Raw genomic sequence first — 19258 nt, forward strand, 5'->3', positions numbered from 1 at the left:
TTTACCCAGGTGACTGCATCTAATACAGTAAATATTTTTTTAAGCTTTGAAGTGGAAACATCTTGCATCAGGGTTTATACCTGTTTCCTACTATGAGGAAATGATCACAGTGAATAGATTATCCATAATCTGTTAGATTTGAGAATTTCTGGTTCTACTTCTGAAACACCTGTGGGTTACTCACTAATTATATAAATCCTAATAGCATGGGATAAGAACGTCTAATCTAGTCCTCAATTCTTGCCTTTTTTTCCATTCTCTTTTTCACATTTTCCATACAATTATTGTATAGAAAGGAGAACAAACTTCAGCCTTCTATACAATATAGAAAATAAATGATTTCATTTCAATATTTTTTAAGTAACTCCTTCTAAATTCTGCAGCCATTGCACTGGGAGGATACTCTTTATCAGGGAGTGTAGCAATAGGATGAGAGGTAATCATTTCAAACTAAAAGAGGGTAGATTCAGATTAGACATTGGGAAGAAGTTGTTAACTATGAGGGTGGTGAGGTAGTGGAACAGGTTGCCCAGAGGAGCTGTGGATGCTTCATCCCTGGAGGTGTTCAAGGCCAGGTTGGATGGAGCTTTGAGAGACCTGGTCTGGTGGGAGGCGTCCCTACTTATTGCAGGGGGGTTGGAAGTGGGTGGTCTTTCAAGTCTCTTCCAACTCAAAGCGTTCAATGATTCTGTGATTTTTACCTCAGTCAAAAATGGCTTGTTTAATTGAGTTTAAATCTGTGACTAATTATACACTTCCATTGATGTACGTCAGGCTACCCTGACTTCATAGCACATTTTACCTCTTGCAATTAACAGGCTAAGTTTCTCCTGTTCAGCACCTCCTTATCTAAGGAGCATGTCCTTGGACATTAATGCATGCTCAATGTATCTGAAAAATTACAAAGGAACAGCTACTTCCACAGCTTTCAAGAAAAATCACATTACTTCTGTGTTGTAATCAGAACATTCAACATAATAAATACATTCAACTGAACATAGCTTTTGATGTAATCAGTGTTTTGAGATACTGGGCCTGAAAAGTTGCCTAGCTGGATTTAAATACAAGGCAAAACTTTTTGCCAAGCAAGACCAGGGCAGGGAGATTGCAGGATGTTTAAGAGGTGGATGTCTGATCATAGGCAGTAACAGGCTATTGTCCCCAGATGAAAGGCAGAATTTGTTACCAGTTGCCCAAAAGCAGAACTCATTCTGGTCTGCTGACAGAGCAGTTCTTCTAAGTAAATTGCAACTCATTTCAATGAAAATCAGTAAGATCAAAGACACATTCTTCAATTTGTTTAAGATAATATAACCTGCCGCGTCCTATACAGTGGGACAGTCACCTTTTCTAATGGCACAGCTGTCTGCAGACAAAGTCCATAATACATGCTGACACTGCTGGTGACAACTAGTAGCTGAGTTGTAAATAAAATTTCAATGACCATTGCTCAAAAGCATATTTAATATATATAAGGCAATGGGATGAACCACTGCTATACTGTAAAAATTTTAACTTTATAAAAAGTTTCAGATTTCATGCATTATCCTCTGACATTAAGAACACAGCTGTTTAAAAACAAAGCAAAACTCTGTATTTGACATGCATGTAAATCAGTATTATGTATCAGTCACAAATATGACAAAACTTTTGAGGTTAGTACCATGATTTTCCCTAAAGAATACAGGAGTTTCATTCAAAAACAAAATTTATTTAGATTTCTGAATGCCAGTATACACTGGTACAATAACAAAGTTCACTTTGAACTATCTGCTTCTTTTTTTCTAAAGCAACTGTTAATTACCTAAAATCACACAGATGGAGGTAAAACCAAGGTAAGTTTCTTCAAAGCTCCAAGCTTCAGATAAGCAAATAAATGTTCAATCACTTCAGAATACTATGGACTGGCTTCAAAAAGCCTGACTGATTCACAGGTAACAACAAAGTTTTTGGTGCTATCCGTAAACATTGCTTTAATAAGTCCATAAAAGCAATGAGATCAACATATGTGTCTATATACAATATATGACTACAGTAATAGATCAGTTTTTATAGGATAGCAGGTATATACTCAAATACATACACATTGTCACTTACAGGAAGGGGGCCCAAATCATTAGGGTTCAAAGAAGCTTTTGATCTCAAATGCACTGGAAATTTCAGTCGTGGATCTTCCTGTAACAGATATATGGAACTGTAAATCCAACAGATCAAGTTGTGACAGATAAAAGTGACAACACATTTAGCATTTGCATGTATCACATATTTTATTAAGATTCAAAAATTGCAATGAATTTTTTAAATATTAAGAGGTAGTTAGGGTAAGTCCTTAACTCCATTAAGTGTGTTATTTGCAGAGATATGGTTAAAAATTAAAGCCCTCTTCCTATGAATGCATGCATTCCCCTAAGTGGTATTTAGATTCATATGCACATTTTTGGCTCTTAAAACTTAATGAGAAATAAGCCTATCATAAAAAAGCTGGGAAATTATGCAAATGAGCTTCTTACATTTTAATTAATGCACAGATACGACACTTATGAATGAATGAGGTAAAAAGGGGCAAGCAAAATAGGTCATGAAAGACTGATATGCAATAGTTTGTCAAGTATAAAAAGGTCAAATACAAAATGCAAAACACTATTGCATCGTGCATGATATGTAAATCCTCCAAAATCTATTTTCAGTGGATATGTACGAGTAAGTTTCCTTTCTCTGAAATGAGCACCACTACAGGCATGACATGAAATTAGATACTTAAAAACTATTGCTACTGTACATCATTGCATGGAGGACTCAAGTCAGATCCCCATATCAGTTTTATGAAATGTTAGGCTAACAAATCCCATGGAACTTGAACCTTAAAGACAAGACAAATGCCAGAAAAAGAAAAAGACTGGTCAAGATGAAAACATTTAAAAGATGGCAAACGATTTAAAATTCATTACCTAGAATTCCCCTTACCCATGTAGTAGTTTTAGTATTATGATCAATGAAGAAGGGCCTGCCGTTGGGCGCTATTCGCATCTCCCAACCAGGAGGAAGGAAGCTTTGTGCAACTTTGTGTTGTGGTTTAGGAGAGTTGTAGGGCGAGGGCTGTGGAGACTGGGGATTGGAAAGGGTGTCCTTCACTGCTCTGCGCACAGGGGAGTCCTTCATACCCTGAAGAAAATGAAAGATAAAAAGACTTGCAAAATGTCACTTAATACAGGAAACTGAGTAAAACGTATTTCACAGCACAATTTTTTTTCATTCCAGATGTAATTCATTCTAGAATTAAGTGCTGGGATTGATTTCCTAGAACTTAGCTAAATTCCTCTTAATTAGCTACTTCTAACTTACTATGCTTTTTGTTTTAAAGGACACAATGTTTTATCACTTCTCTTGGCAATGATAATGTCCACAGTATTTACATTTGTTTGTATCTTTTACTGAAGCTGTCCTGTACATGTCAATGTTTCATTTTACAGAGAAAAAAATTGCAAACATTGCTTTGTGTTTCCCGGTGCAATGTATCTCATTTTTAAACAGGAAAGTATCCTAAATTTAAGGCAACATTATCCACTTTTTAATGGATCTCTCAATTAGACTTTCAGACAAAACATTTAAACATGACCTTAAAACAAGTTCCTAAAATAAATGGAGGTTTACTCTCCTTATATCATTTTACAATTACGGATTTTCAACATTTTGACCAGGACAGAAAGAGATAGAATTAGGAATGAGATGGTGAGAAAGAACAAATAAGGTGCCACACTTTCAGTCCAAAGAAGAAACTTTTAAGAACTTGCTCTCCTCAACACAGCCACATTTAATAGATTTGTGAGGTTTAACCATACTTTCAGAAGTAAAAAACACACCATCTTTGATTGCTTAGCCATGTAAGTTCTACTTCTGATATGTTGCAATGAACAACATATAACAGTATTCTAAACTATTTGTAAAGACACATACATTGAATACCCTTTTGAAAGACAAGGAATACGAAATTCAATCAGTATCTTAATTACAAAATTATCCAAACTAAATTGCATGTATTATTTTCAAAGGTAACACCATCAAAATAAATGTTGACTCAAAAAAATATTTTTGATCTTATACAACTGTAGCACTTGAGAGGAGTCATAGCAGCCCATGTTTCAGAAATGCACAGAATTAGTTTTAGCTGACCAACTCAAATTATCATATGTAAGACAGACTATTAATTCATATCATTCAATAATAATAGAAGTTAAGTAATACCATTGTATAATATAAAGATCCAGATGGAAAACTGCAAGAAAACAGCAACATATTACGATAAAATCAACAATAGGGGAAAATGGCTATTAGTAACTAAAAAGGAAATCGAAAGTTATAAAGACACAGAGAGAGAAATCACACATAAGTGATATTTGTTGATAAGTCTGTTTCTCACCTCAAGTGGAGCAGATAAAGTTACTGTGGGTGAACTAAGGCTGCGAGGCCGTCTGATCTGAGGTTCGCTTAAGTGGTTGTTGCTGCTTGCTGCTGACCCAACCATGCCATCTTCAGCAAGCTAGTTCAGATGGAAAACTGAGTTAGTTAGTTGTCAGGATCATGGTTCATCCAGAGTTAGGGCATTTAAAATATAGTATCAATATTTATTATTATTATTATTATTAAATACTGAGTATACTATTTTAAAGAGCAAGTACATTATTTAATTTTAATTCCATTGGAAGGGCAAACAATATACAGTATTATTAATCAAGCAACCAAACTTTCAATTTCAATCCTAAGAATGCGTTTGCCTCTATTTATTAGTACTATGTAACTCTCTGTAAATTCCTTCCATTGTAGCAATCGACTTAATCTGTACCTTAATAAAGTTAAGAAAAGCAACAAAAAAAATCCCAGGCATTGCAATTTTTTTTTATGATTATCCTGAGTTGTCATGACAATGCTTAGATTTTTATTTATTTTTTAAAGTTCTGAAGAGAGTCTTCAACTGAAATTATACTCAATACATGCTAAGTGTGTGCTATCTAAATTGAGCAATATAACAGATTCTCATACCTGCATAATGGGACGTGTCCATGTTGTGGTTCGATTGTTATGATTGACATAATAAGTACGGCCCTTTGCATCCTTTCTTTCTTCCCAGCCTGAAGGTAAGCCTGGTGTAGTATGTACATAGGCCACTGAAGGCTGTTCAAGCAAGAAATAACCGTATTGTTACTCAATAACAACAACAACAAAATGTCTGCTCTTTAAAACGAACTTTTTAACTTACACCATTCTAAAAAACAACAAACGGAAAAACATGACTCAGATTTAATATAGTATAAACTCTTCTTCATGCCCCTTTGACACAAATCATCTTTTCTCACAATAGATCTTTTGATTCACTTTTGCAAAAGTATAAGAAGTATCTTGTTCTAAAGCCAGCTAAGCTTATATGCCCTCAAACATTTTAATTTGTACATTATACATATTGACAAAAAGGAACTTTGCATTTTAATGATTCCTCCTTAGAAAGGTTGATTTTTTCCTCTGTATTAGTGTGGATAAGTAAGAATTGAAGTGACCACGCTGTCTAGTCAAATCTCTCAAGTTCTGATCTCGTCTCTATCACAGGCTGTCCTGAGTTGGTTGCAGCAAACTACTATGCCTGTAAAAACTGAAGTCCAAACATTTTGTTAGGTACAAATGTTGCATTCAGGGTCAGGTGTCCTGAAGACTCAGGATATACCCTAAAATAGAGTCCAGATTTTAGAGTGAGATGTTGCTTTCTGTAATTAAAAAGTTGCACCACAAATACATAGTTTTAAAGAAAATATACATATAATGGTGCCAAAGGCACCAATTGTTATAAAACAAGTTGCGTAAAAAGTTAAAGCCAAAAACTTTTTTACAAAAGGTAAAGCAGCTGAGGAGGCAAATGTTAGAACAAATCACCATTGCAGAAGAGGTCTTAAAAACACTGAGCTCTCTCAAAGGAAAAAAAAAGATGTTGGAATATGAGTCAGTGCATGCTATTAAGAGATGGAACATGTTTAAAAAAGACTCTTCAAAATTTTTTGACATGATCTTAAAATAAAACCAAGGGAAGAATCAGCCTTCGAGATTACCAAATACCTCCACATAGGTTAGAAAACAACTGCTAGACTTTCTAGTTTTAGAAAGGGGTCTTCCTGATAAAGTGACAACTGCGCTGATGACCATTATTTTGATGGAAAAATAACTAAGTATTTTTGACATAAACATTTCTAGTCCTTGTAATTAAACTAAAAATCCAACACATGATGAGGAAGTGTTACTCCTACCTTACCGTTCTACTGCCCTAAACATTTAAAGAAACATTGAGATCAGTCTCCTGAAAATTCAGGATATGTTTTTGCTCTTGCTCTTATCTGACATGACTATCTATAATATTGGATACTTTAAAAACAATAATAATTAAAAAATACTGTGATGGGTAGCTCGTTAACATTCATTTTTATTCTATGTCTTTATACATTTGATATTTAATTCATTTTAAACCTGAAGTAGTCACTATCAAATTATATATGGCAGTATTGTTAAAGAAATACACGGAAAGTGGTGAGCTAGAAAATTGTAACAAAGTGGAATTAGCAAATTGCTTTAACTCAGAGTTTGATGCACTAGAAGATATGTGTTTTTTTAGCCATGAAACAGTAAAAGGAAGATGAATAAATGGTTAAAAGGACTGAAATTAAAAGTCATAAGGAATACCACAAATACATTTTTAATTGTTGAATTTATATTCATTTGAAAGAAAAAAATTTGCCAGATTTAAAAAATATATATATAAAAAAATCACTAACAACTGCACTACTAGAATAGATGCAACATCAACCTGTAAAACTGACAGCTAAGTATGATTCCAGTTTTCAGTTCAATACAAAAACACAAAATGGGTAAGGTTGGAAGGGACCTCTGGAGGTCATACGATCCAACTCCTCTGCTCAAGCATGGACACTTCAAGCAAGTTGCTCAGAACCATGTCCAGGCAGCCTCTGAAGATCTACAGTACTTAATATCTATTCATGAATATCTTAAATTCTGTAAGACTTTCACTGTTTTTTCCTTATTTTACTTAGATTCGTAAATGTATGCATTCTGCAACTTCTTTTCTTTTCTTAAACTATCATCCACGTTTCGAGTTACTATGAAAACTTATAAGACCATAGGATGCATTAAGCCACAACTAACTTTACATGGATAGCTACCTCTGTCTCTCTAGGTTTTTAGGTTTACTCACCATGCTAATCACAAAGTAGCCAAAGAAATTACTCTTTCAATGTCCTAATAAACGGTGGCTTCTGCTGTATGATCTTTCTATTTAAAATATTAATACAGTGGAAAACTACTACCTAGAGATCAAAGAAGTGAGTGGCACTGCACAGAAGGATTTGGTATCTCTTCAGGCTTCTAAAGGCTCCTGTTGAAACTCAGGATACATTCTTTTTCTACAGTCTACATTCTTTGCTCCAGTGAAGTAATTTACTGTAATTCTTGTTCTTGCTTCTTATTCTTAAGACCTCTTCCCAAGACTTTTGCTAAGTTAATCAATATATTTGCTTTTTAACAGAAGAGCATAATAGACACAATGAGCTGGAGAACTGTCTAGATAATCAAGAATGGAAATTAGAAAAGATAATGGATGGATCAGAAAGCTGATGGAGCACATCAGGAAATAGGAAGCAAAGGAAAACAGATGAGAAAACAAAGTAATACTCATTGTAATGAACTATGAGACTGATTTATTAATTTCCTGAGTAGTCAGGTCCTGGAAATACTGCTGTTTTTCCACTTAGTTCAAAGAGCTGACAGGAGACTGACTACCTTTCCCAAGACTGTTCTAACAGTTTCCAAGCTATTAATTAACCAGTGATCAACAAGGTAACAGGTATTAGTCTGAATACAGTCCACAGATCATATTTTAGTTCAAAATTATTTAATTAAGGTAACTGATAGCCTGGGTTCTAACATTAAACATTCTATGCGCTGTATGATGGCATGCTGCAAATGATCAACTTTGACTTACTAGAATACAGAAATACTAGAAAGATGCTCTAGCTGTACCACCTGATCTTCCCTTTCTCTTTAACACTCTATCAAAAATAAATCCAGCTGTCAGCAGTCTTTCCCCTTACTAGTCATTGTGGGTTAATGAAACCAGAATGCAATCTGCAAAACAGAAAGTTTGAAAGTTTGCCCTTCAAACTCCTTTCCATACATTAGATACCAATGTAAAAGATATTCTACATGGTAGAATGGAAACTTAGGAGATTTATCAAGACCCTTTTACCCAAAACAAGAGTGCTTTTTAACAGGTGCCTTCAATAAACAACATGGGGAGACTGCCTCTGAAGTTAAAGCCAAAATGTCATGAGAACAGAGATGCTGGGATATATGATGCATTAACTAATGTTTTGCTCAGCCTATTTTTACAATGCACCTTTCACAGAGGAATGTGGTAAGGGGACAAAAAACAAACAAACAAACATTAAAAAGTAAATCCATGGTGCTTTTATAACTGTAGTTATATTTACCCAAACCTGCAATTTATCTACAAACATCAACATCTACTTCATTGCAGACACTCAAGTAACAAATTTACTCATCCTCTGTCACTGACCTAAATAAAAAGTCCGCTATGCAGATGTAACATTTTTACAGTGTTAAAAAAAAATACGTTTAGATTACTGATATCTTATGAGCTATCTAAATGCTTAGACTCAGACCCACGAGTGGACAAAATCAAGTACTTGAAGTTAGATTGCCTGAATACGCCCTTTAATAGCCACCTCAGGCCCCAGAATTTGCTTTGACAATTCAAATCAACCGACTCTTTCCTATCTGCATCACACTCCGAGAAAGACAAGAGGCCATGCCTGAAATCTGGGACACAAGGCTATCTGGGACACACAGGCTTGATGGTAATAACTGTCACACAAAATAACACTAATTAAGAACAATCATGCTGGTTATGCCCAATAGTAAGTTGCAACAAATTTACAGAAAAAAATATGATATAATCATATTAATTAGGAGTCAGTGTAGTTTGAACTTAGCTATTAGCAGAAAATACTAATATTTTGTTCTAAAACGTATAATTAACACAAGATCATCTGTCAAAAGAAGACTCTCTTTACATTACAATTCAATGTAGCGTACATTTTAACTAATGATGAGCTAGTCAAGCAAATTCTGCAAGGACACTAAAAAAATCTGCTGTTTGCAAGAACAAAATAAAAGTATGCTCCTTTGATTCTGAAATTCAAAAAACAGTAAATACATACAATATTGCAGAATGATACATCAACGCCCAAATTAAGGTCTGACATTACTATATAGAAACAAGAAACATGCCAAGTCTGAATTACATTTCTTTCCCTGAAGCAAATTATCTAGGAATGCAAATGTTCATGAAAGCCAAGTATTACAGTCACTATAAAATGATTTCTATGAAACAAATTTGCTTCAGATCAACATTTTAAAATATCAGCAAAGTCCAATATAAGCTGAATCTGTTTTCCTTTTATTATGTGGAAAAATTATTTCAGAAAAACATTTCAATAATTTTATTGGATGAGCAAAATAAAAATTCAGACTTGGACTGAAGAATGAACACTGGAAGATGAAAACTGGCAGTAAATAAGACCATTAAGAGCTGTAATGATATACCATTGTACCTCCACCGTTCTCAAATTAAGATCAACTTTAAGAATAAAAATGAATTAGTCTAATGGAGAGTAAGGAAACAAAGCAAGTTAAAAACAAAGCTATGTATATATTGATTTGATGTCTCTAATCAATTATTTCAACATCAGCTTTTAAAGAATTAGGTATTGTCTCTCATTTTTTAGAAATTTCTGGTATTTTCTTAGTGCACTCTGTTAATACTCTGGCATCTATTCATACTAGACAAGTATTGATTTAGAGTGAAATTGCAGTATTATTTGAGAAAACCTGAAACAAAAATATATATATAACTATTGATTCAGGCTGTATTTAACACATTGCATCTCTGTGAAAAAATGTTCATTACGGTACAAGACCTAAATCTACCCACATTTTATTTACAGATAGTGTTTGATAAAGAGTATTATTACCGTTGGTTCCTCACCACCTGTGACAGTTGAAGAACGAGCTCTCCTAGATGGGCCACTCTGCTGTTAAATGATAATGTTACACATAAGTATACTTTGTGATGAAGGTCACAGATTACTCTTACATCTTTAGGAAAAAGGAATCATCCATACTCTCATATTTATTAAAAGAGAGCAAGTAGATTGAAATAATGTTTCAGATAATAGCGAAAAAATGAACCCATCAATCACTGGTAACCAAGTCAGAATCTCATCCCAAAAGAACTAATTTCAAGGATCCAATTCTGTTTTTTCAATATTTCTATCAATAATTAGACCACTTAGTCTAAGTTTAACATGATTAATTTTCCTCTTTCTTATTTGAGATACAAATTTTATACGTTACACCCAAAAATATGGTATTTAAAAAGAAAATAGGTACATTCTGGTCATCAGTGAGTGCACAGAAAAACTCAGGCCAAAAATATGAAACTGGTGTTTCACATTTTCAGTAAAAATTAATGCAGTCAAGTCAAGAACAGCACTTTACTTAGAAAGAAATTATAGATTCAGTTGCTAGAAGATAAATTATCATTAGTTCAGTAAAGATTAAGGTCAGGAAACATCCTTCTTATAGAGCAATGATTTCAGTTCTGCTGTTTTGAACATCTGCTAGAGAAATGAGTGTTCTACAATAGTAAACTGAAAGATACATCATGACAAGGCCCAATCTGACTACAGCAATTAAAGAAATCCAGACTCCATAGGGCAATAGTAAATTAAGAAGTAGACCACCTCTGGAACAGACTTCATTAGGAATCAACTTCTAGAAGGGAGAGAAGACAGATAAGAAGGAATTGTACTGGAAACCACACCATTGCTGGTCCGGAGGAGAAAGTAGAGAGGTGGATAATACTTCAGAAACACTTCTTTGAATAATAGCTATGACGTGCAAATATAAGCAGCAAATGTAGATACACTAAAAATCTTTGAGAACACATGAAAAATTAAAGAGAAAAATACTGTGGTTACTCTAAGTGTCTGCCCAATAGCAACAGGAAAAAAACAACAACAAAGGAGTGACGTCAGCTTTAAAAATGAACATACTAATAACGCTCTACTTACTCAACATTTCCACAGCAAATTTGTGCAATCTTTTTTTATGTGTGGATTCATATGTAATATATTCCTAATAAAAATTGTAAAAAAAAAAAAAAAAAAAAAAAAAAAGAAAATCCTGGAACATGTACTCCAGAAAAAATAAAATGTTTAAAGTATTATATTGTTTTGAAATAATTGGAGCAGTTTTATTCACACGCATAATTTGCACAATCCTAGTTTAAGTTGTTTCTCTATAGCTTACCACCTTTGCTAACCTCATACTTCTGTTGTAGTATAAAACAGGTAGAACTATGAATTAGAGGGAAGGTGTGCATAGTTATAGAGTGAAGGAGAATCTTACTCTTTTCAAAACTATCTTTGCTTTTTTTTTTTTTTTTTTCCTGTTTGAAGAACGTGCTTAAACAAAATTGCAGAAGCTGATGCTTAAATCACTTGGATGAAAAAATTCCAACACGCAGTTCTATTCAGTTCTATTGTACAAGGACTATCACTAAAAGGCTTGTTTTAACTACAGCTAGGCAAACACTAAGCCTGTTAAATGTTATACGTATTTCTATATTCCAAGTAAAAACAATTTACAGGACACTTTTTTTCTCTTTTTCAGACACTTTTTTCCCTCTCTTATGGCCTTTCTCATTCTACTTTCTAATCGTGATGATATTAATTTGGTTTCCATTATGATTTGGGATAGTCATATGTCCATATTGGTAACTGAACTAGATCTGACTAGAACTCCTCTAGGAAAAGATACTATTTACAATCAGATAATGTTTAAACAAGAAGAAAGAAATAAAACTTAGTTTTTGCTTACCAAAGATAATTGAGACTGTTCAGCGACTGTATCTGTTACGCTGCAAGATCTTAATCTTGAAGAAGGATCTCTTTGCTGAAGAAAAGAAAAAAGGATGTCTGTAAGTTAAGATGTCTTAAAACATGGGGGTTTGTTTTTCTCACATTGAATTACTATGAATAGTAGCCCAAAGTCTTAAAGTCTTCCTCTTCCCAAAGAGGGAAAGAAAGCGAAAGGGGAAGGGAAAGGGAGAAAAAGCAAAACAAGCTCATGAAGCGTTTTACCAGAACTGCCTACTTTCAGTTGTAATCCTTTGTTAGTGTTATAACAGCTGATCCAGTAAACTATGAAGGGTTTGTAAAATCCTAATGTAAGAAGAGACACCCTTTAACATAAAGATGTACAACAAACTTTTGAAAAATTACCATATAATAACGTGGACAATGATTGAAACAGCACTAGCAGTCTTTCCTTTTTCCTTTGTAAATGCCTAGTTTGATACTCTCTAGTATTATTTGATGTATTTTGCTTCACTAAAGAAACAGGATAGAAACACTAAAGCTAAACACTAAAGAAACACTAAGGATAACAGAAGCAGGCTCTCAAATTAAGCTCATACAGAAAAAAATATTGAACCTAAATTGAGAAAATCTCTTCTTCAAGGCAGTTTGTTCCATGATGTAACTAAGATGCTTTTTTGAAGATACTTTTACCTGTGTGCTCAGTTTTTCCTAAGTCCATCAATTACTACTCATCCATATAAATGAGTCAGATTACTTTGAACTAACAAAAGATTACAGTAATAGAGATGTATTCAGAAGGAACAGCATGTCACGTACAATCAAAGAACTCAGTTGTTCCCCATTAGAATCAGGAGTGACCTGAAGTCTTCTGCTCAGTTCCTCAGACAGCTCCTGAGGACTGGTACGGGATACCGGCGATGCAGGAGGTGGTGGCAATGACAAGCTTAAGGAATCTCCACTTGCGCTTGCCTCCTCTGAAATGGTTTCCCAAGGCTGACAAAAGAAAAGGAACTAAGTTAAGTTTTTGTAAAGACAGACCAAGTGTCTCCTTTGCCTTCCAGATGACTACCTGATTGTGACAAACACAGGTGTGATAATCAGGTGTGATAAATGTTTAATTAAATAAACCAATCCATAGAACATACATACAAACATCCTCAGTATAAAGGGAAAAGATTTTCTTGTTGTCTTCAAGGTGGTGATGAAACAATGCTTTTTGATTCAATACAGATGCAAATGAAAAGATGTATACAAATCAGCTATCACTAAATAAAATCTATTGGAAATTTTTGTTCAAAATTTAACTAATTCTGCACTCTTACTAAAAACCTGTAAGAAACAACTCTCAATTTTAAGTTAGAATAAAATGCATAATAATATTCATAAGTACCTGCAAATAAAATATTAACGGATGATGAGCAAAGTAAGAGCTTCCACAATCTTTTTATTGCTCTGAAGAGCATTCAGTGAATCAAAACTTTCACAAAGAATTTTGCCTGTGATTCTCATAATAAAATATTCCTCAAGGTTGAATGGGATTATAGCTTTGCACAAAAAGCTCACCTAGGTGTACAAATATTTATGAAACTTCATTTAGTTAGTCTAGCTGTAAATTAAACAAACATGCTGATTATTAAGATCTCAGAATTTCAAACAGAACAAAGCACTTTGGGTAGAAAAAACAGCTTCACTTTCTTCTAAATCAAGACGCTAAAGAACACTGAAGCAAACATCTATTCTATTCAGCACATTTCACGTCTTTTTACGACTCATTTCATTGTTACTCAAAGCAGAATATTGAAAGTGTTTTTATCAACTTATATACAACAAGCAATGCTTGGCATTATAAATGATTGTCCTTGCATTTACATGGTATTTATAGTGCATACACTTCCAGTCACCCACAAATGCATATGACCTGGAAAGTATAGCTCTGTCTAGGATTTTTGCTGTGTCACTAATATTTAATTCAGGCAATTTCCGTAAAATATTATGCATGTTGTATATTAATTAGCTTACAAAGGAGAAACACTCTTGCTTGAAGTTTAGTTAAATTCTTAAAAGCAAGACCTTTATATACCTCAGGAATGTCTCCGCTCTCCATAGGTTCTGGTTCCAAATCCTCACTAATGTGTCTCCGAGAGCGAAACCGTCTATGGGCTGCTTCTTGGTTTATTTGTCTGATGTTGTTATCTGAATCAGATCCCACATCACTGGATAGTAGGGAAAAGAAAGAAGGAAGGGGAAAAGTACAAGAAAACAATGAATATTAAACTAAAACACCTACTTCTTCATCCATTGCTTCCAAAACCTCATTAATGCTTTTGATTATAGTATAAAATTCATTACTCTTGCATATGTCAGGCTTCATAAATAGGAAACAGTTTAATCCTTTAGTTTAAATAATATAAAACTGGAAGCACTTCACAAATATCATGTAATACTGGAAATTAACATTCTTTGCACATCAAAGTTGGCACAACAGAAAAATTAAGTCCCCACTCTAACATACTAACCGTTATTACTCATTGTGACCCAGGATAACCAGACTCAAAATACAAATGCATGTGACCTTGAAAGTATAATAGCAGACCCTGAGGCCTCCACTTTATATACACATCTGATGATGCTTTCTAGCCATGACTAATTGGTTATCTGTCAGTTAAAAATTTGTGAAGCCATGTACTCCTTGTTTCATTTAACATAATCAGAACACAAGGAGGTCCTAAATTAAATAATTTATAAAATTAAATTTTCATAGATGCTTACGGACTGTTACCAACCAGAACAGTGGTAGTTGATGAAAAAGTAAAAGCTGCGTAGTAAATAGCTCAGCATTTACAAAAATATTTCAAAACCTTCAGAATGAAATTTAATTAAATTCTAAGATAAACACATCAGACAAAAAGAACAAACAGTGCCATAAATACAGACAACACACATTTGCGTAATTTAACTATGAATATGAACATTCAAGAAGGAACAAACATCACTTATTAGAAGCAATAGTGTAAGAATAGTAGCTACTCTAAAATAATGCAAGATGTTTGAATAATGCATGATTTCAGTATAACTCTTAACATTTTTGATTAAAACATACTATTTAAAATGTAAACTTGCTACAGTACTATAACTCTAATTATAAGCAATGTGTAATGAAAGTTTGAACAGGAGCTGCACATTAACACAAGCGTGCATAAACAATGAAGTCTATACACTGAATAGTAAAGAGGATGTCTTCAAAATCAATCAGTTTAACTTAATCAAAACTTAATAGACTTGAAATGCTTGTGTGTTGTTTTTTGTTTGTTTGTTTGTTTGTTTTTAATACCCTTTCAACAGTCCCTGCAGAGGAACTTATTCCTTTTAAATTACTTACTGAAAAATTCCTCATCTATCTCCCAATATATGAAGGTACATATTAATTTCTCTTCCACCTTCAGATTCCCTAGATTTTCCCAGAATACTTATGTGTATATCTGATTTGCTTGGTGTGGGGAAATCTCTTTATATTCTTTAAAAAAGATGTTTCGTTTTTAACTGAAGCTCTGCAAACTTTGGTTCTCAATTTACCAGAATACCTGAAAATTTTCTCATAGTTTCAGATAGGTAGCAGTTTGCACCAGAATCAAAATTAGTTTGTAACTCAAAAGAAAAGCGTGCCTTTACAAACAGCTTTGTAAAAATTGTGCTTAAACTTTTTCCAACCTTGAATTCAAATCCAAAACAATAATGTTTGTTGGAAAAAAATCACTATCCTGACAGATAATTTTTCACTCACCCGTAAAACATTTATCTACACTGCCACTTACATTAAACTTGGTCGATGCCATTGAGTAGTTCTGTTGTTATGGTTGACATAGTAAGTCCGCCCCAGGTTGTCAACCTTTTCTTCCCATCCAGGAGGCAGTGGAGGAGGTGGTAACTCCTCCTGACGCTGAGATGCGGAGTCATTGGAATCAACCACATCCCATCCATGCTTAGGAATGAAAGAAAAAAAAAAGATTATAAACTTTGAGTTAAAGAGAAGTTGTGTTACTGTTGCTTACATTACTGCATGGGTGCAGATTCAGATTTTTTTTTCCAAAGAGAAGTTAAAAATTACTTAAATCTCAACCATACACACATAAACTCCATGGTTACAATGTGCACTACATTTCTATGATTAAAACAACAACAACAACAACAAACACTAAAATTCTACCAGTTTATTAAAACAGGAATTCCTAAACTTATTTGGGCAGGCACTCTGCCTGGTGGTGGCCAGGTGCAGATTTTCAGTCATGAAGCCAAACAGAACCAACTGCTAACTTTTGAACTCAAGCTGTGACCTTTTCTTCATGAAGCATAATCCTTCATTTTTCCTTTCTCTTTCCCAGCTGCTATTTTCTTAAAGCATATGGGAACTTCTATTCACCACATCTATTCTATCCTTTTGTCAAATTCAGCTGCAGCTTGCCAAATGGTCTAAAAGTTATTGACAGCAGCAAAAAAGCTATGCAAAAGCAGGACAACATACAGATGTGCAGATCATTCAACCATACCTCTTCTGGGAAAATAAACAAACCTAAAATCAATATTATTTCTAAACATATTCAATAACTTCACTTACACCACCACCACGCTATATTTTACTCCTGTTTCATAAGCATAACCCAAAAGACTTTAATACGTAAATCTACTTGAATTCAAACTGAAATCTAATTGCCTTTGTGGATTCTTTCTAGGTAAAATATCCTCACTTATGTAAGATTCAACAGGCATAAAATGCTACCTTACTGTAATTCAATTATAGTTAAAAATATTCCTTCCCCATTAGTCCTCAAAAATTGAAGTATAAAATTAAGGAATAGTTGTAAGTGTGTTGATAAAACAAAGCCTAAAAGAATTTCTCTACTATTGACCTACTTGAAATGCTGTTTTCACAGGACACTACTAGAGCCTTGTGGCATTACCTTATGTATATAAGTCAGGAGGATCTTGACTTAAGATTCTTGTTATTTGAAGTATCAAGAAAATTCAGATTACATTAGAATTTGGCAATTTCTAGGATATACGGATTATATAAGGAATATAATTCAGATATACGGATTATTGATTATTTTATATAAATACTGTATATTTATGTGACACATAAAACTTTTTGGATTCATATATGAATTCATATACGAAATTATAATACAATACGTACAAAGTATAGACAAAATACAAAAGTACTTATACACGAACACACTCACTTTTTCATATGAGATGAGAGAGAAAAAAAATGGTTTTGAACCTGTAAACTGCCTTCATAGTAATAAGAGACTCAACACCCTGCCATAAGATCCAGACAAAGCATGGTTTTGGCTGGATATGCTGATAGGCTGGATAGCCTGATAGGCTGCTTTAACATGTGCAGATCAATGACTGCTAAGAAACAGCTCTGCTGCCTCTGTACCAGGACCAAGGCAGACCCTCTGAAAAGCAACCGCCAGAGTAGAAAAATATAGCTTGGGATGAGAGCCCTCATTCTCAAGTTACAGGCAACTGTTGTGCATTATTAGTAAAGCAAACTTGGGCTAATATCCACTTGGTCAACTCTAAATGCAGTAATTCTTAAGATGCATGATGGCTGATAAGAGTGCTGAGAAATCTTTAAACCTGCTGTGTCTCCATGAGCTCTATTCTCTGTAAAGCCAGTGCTGCCAAGAAGTGAAGAAAAGCGTTTTGACGGCTACGTTGAAATGGCTTCTCAGGAAGAGGTACTTATATATTTAATACAGACCATCATGTTTATGTCAAATATAAATTACCTGGATAGACTTCTGAATTCTTCTGCCCTCTTTGCATGACTTATAAGGTCTTGAGAATGTTCATAAAAATGAAAAAAACACCACCATAACTGAGTAAGACAAACTTTAGAATTCATTGTGCCACTTGAAATACTTTGATGTACTTGAAATAGTAGAGAAAACATCACCTTACAGCTAAAAAAAAAAAACCACACCTGTGTGCATGTGTGATTGGGAGTAAGTTGCTACCAACATTGTTACCAGCATTTTATATTTCAAAAATACAACTTTTTCTATAATTATATTTTTAGATCTCTAATAATTTGAATACCTCAACAAGTATAAAAAAGACAAAAAGAGGTTATCAACTAGTGAACTCTTGATTAAGTGTCTTACCTCAGATTCATCCCTTTGATCATTTTCTTCATCTTGACCACCATTTTTAGGCATATAAGCCATCTTCAGTCTCAAGAAACCCTTTACACGAGATTTGTGGCTACAAAATAAAGAAAAGCATTTAATTCAATAGCCCTCAAATAGTTGCAAATAATAAATCTCGAGGTAAGAAATGTTTTAAAACACAAAGGTCTTCCCCCTCACCTTCTTGGTCTGAGAAGGAAATCCTTAAACGTGTATGGCCTTTCCATGGTTGGGTCTTCAGTCTACAAGTATTTAAGAAAATAGCACATTACAGGGCTTTCCAACAAGCACAGAGATCTATAAAGAACATTCACATCACAGACCAACTAAAACTGCTAGGGAGGATTTGTTCAAGTGACAAAGTTGCAGCAGGCAGACCTGCTCCAGTATAATTACAGTGGGTGGATGTTTAATATATAGCTGCGGAAGAGGTCCACTAGATGTCACTGCAAATACCAGTAACGGGCTGAACCAAGCCTTGTTTTTAAGTGCACAGAAACGTTTGTAAATGCACAGAAACGTTCATATCTCAGTGAAAGCTGGGAAAGACCCAGTAAACAACCCCTCTCCAACTTGATGCAGTCACCCAACAGCATCGTCAGAGAAGGCTGCATCCACTTGAAGCAGTATTTTGACTGCACTTTAGAAAGCTATTAAATAAAATATTCTTCAGTTGGCTTTCATTTTTTTATTTCAAAACTGTTGCAACTTTCAAAACTTTCAGTTAAGACTATATGAATTATGAAATTCTGTATGAAGCAGATTTGTAATACTATCAGGCCGACAGATCACATTTTCTGATTTCCACTTAATTATGTTTCACAAAGCCTTAAATCTTAAAAAAACTTTCTATTACATAAGAATTTCAGCTTCTTTATCAAGGTAAGTTACATCCATCAAGTCTGTGAGATCAGGCACTTTATAGGTACAAAACTAGAGATTTAAAAATGAGAAGGTAAATAAAAGAACCAGAGGCCCATATACAAGTATAATCTTTGGACTGCTTGGGGCACATTAACCTGTTGTACCATTGGGGCTGACAGATTGGAA

At 34.0% G+C, this 19258-nt stretch overlaps 1 protein-coding gene across 3 annotated transcripts in view; it reads right to left on the reverse strand.

The window, feature by feature from the left end:
* Positions 1 to 19258, reverse strand: part of LOC309890184 (E3 ubiquitin-protein ligase NEDD4-like) — a 140788-nt gene that overhangs the window by 19105 nt on the left and 102425 nt on the right. For 2 of the 3 annotated variants that reach the window (XM_082783828.1, XM_082783829.1), the window contains exons 7-17: positions 18389 to 18450; positions 18185 to 18284; positions 15827 to 15993; positions 14095 to 14227; positions 12831 to 13007; positions 12013 to 12087; positions 10104 to 10163; positions 5038 to 5169; positions 4418 to 4537; positions 2965 to 3162; positions 2098 to 2175 (exon numbers count right to left, since the gene is read on the reverse strand). In XM_082783828.1, coding sequence (XP_082639954.1) covers positions 2098 to 2175; positions 2965 to 3162; positions 4418 to 4537; positions 5038 to 5169; positions 10104 to 10163; positions 12013 to 12087; positions 12831 to 13007; positions 14095 to 14227; positions 15827 to 15993; positions 18185 to 18284; positions 18389 to 18450 — 1302 coding nt within the window. The remainder of the gene's footprint in view (positions 1 to 2097; positions 2176 to 2964; positions 3163 to 4417; positions 4538 to 5037; positions 5170 to 10103; positions 10164 to 12012; positions 12088 to 12830; positions 13008 to 14094; positions 14228 to 15826; positions 15994 to 18184; positions 18285 to 18388; positions 18451 to 19258) is intronic. The other variant, XM_082783830.1, reaches the window with a different exon arrangement.

The sequence above is a fragment of the Aythya marila genome (genome assembly GCF_965140915.1).
Source record: "Aythya marila genome assembly, chromosome: Z".
Classification (NCBI taxonomy): domain Eukaryota; kingdom Metazoa; phylum Chordata; class Aves; order Anseriformes; family Anatidae; genus Aythya; species Aythya marila.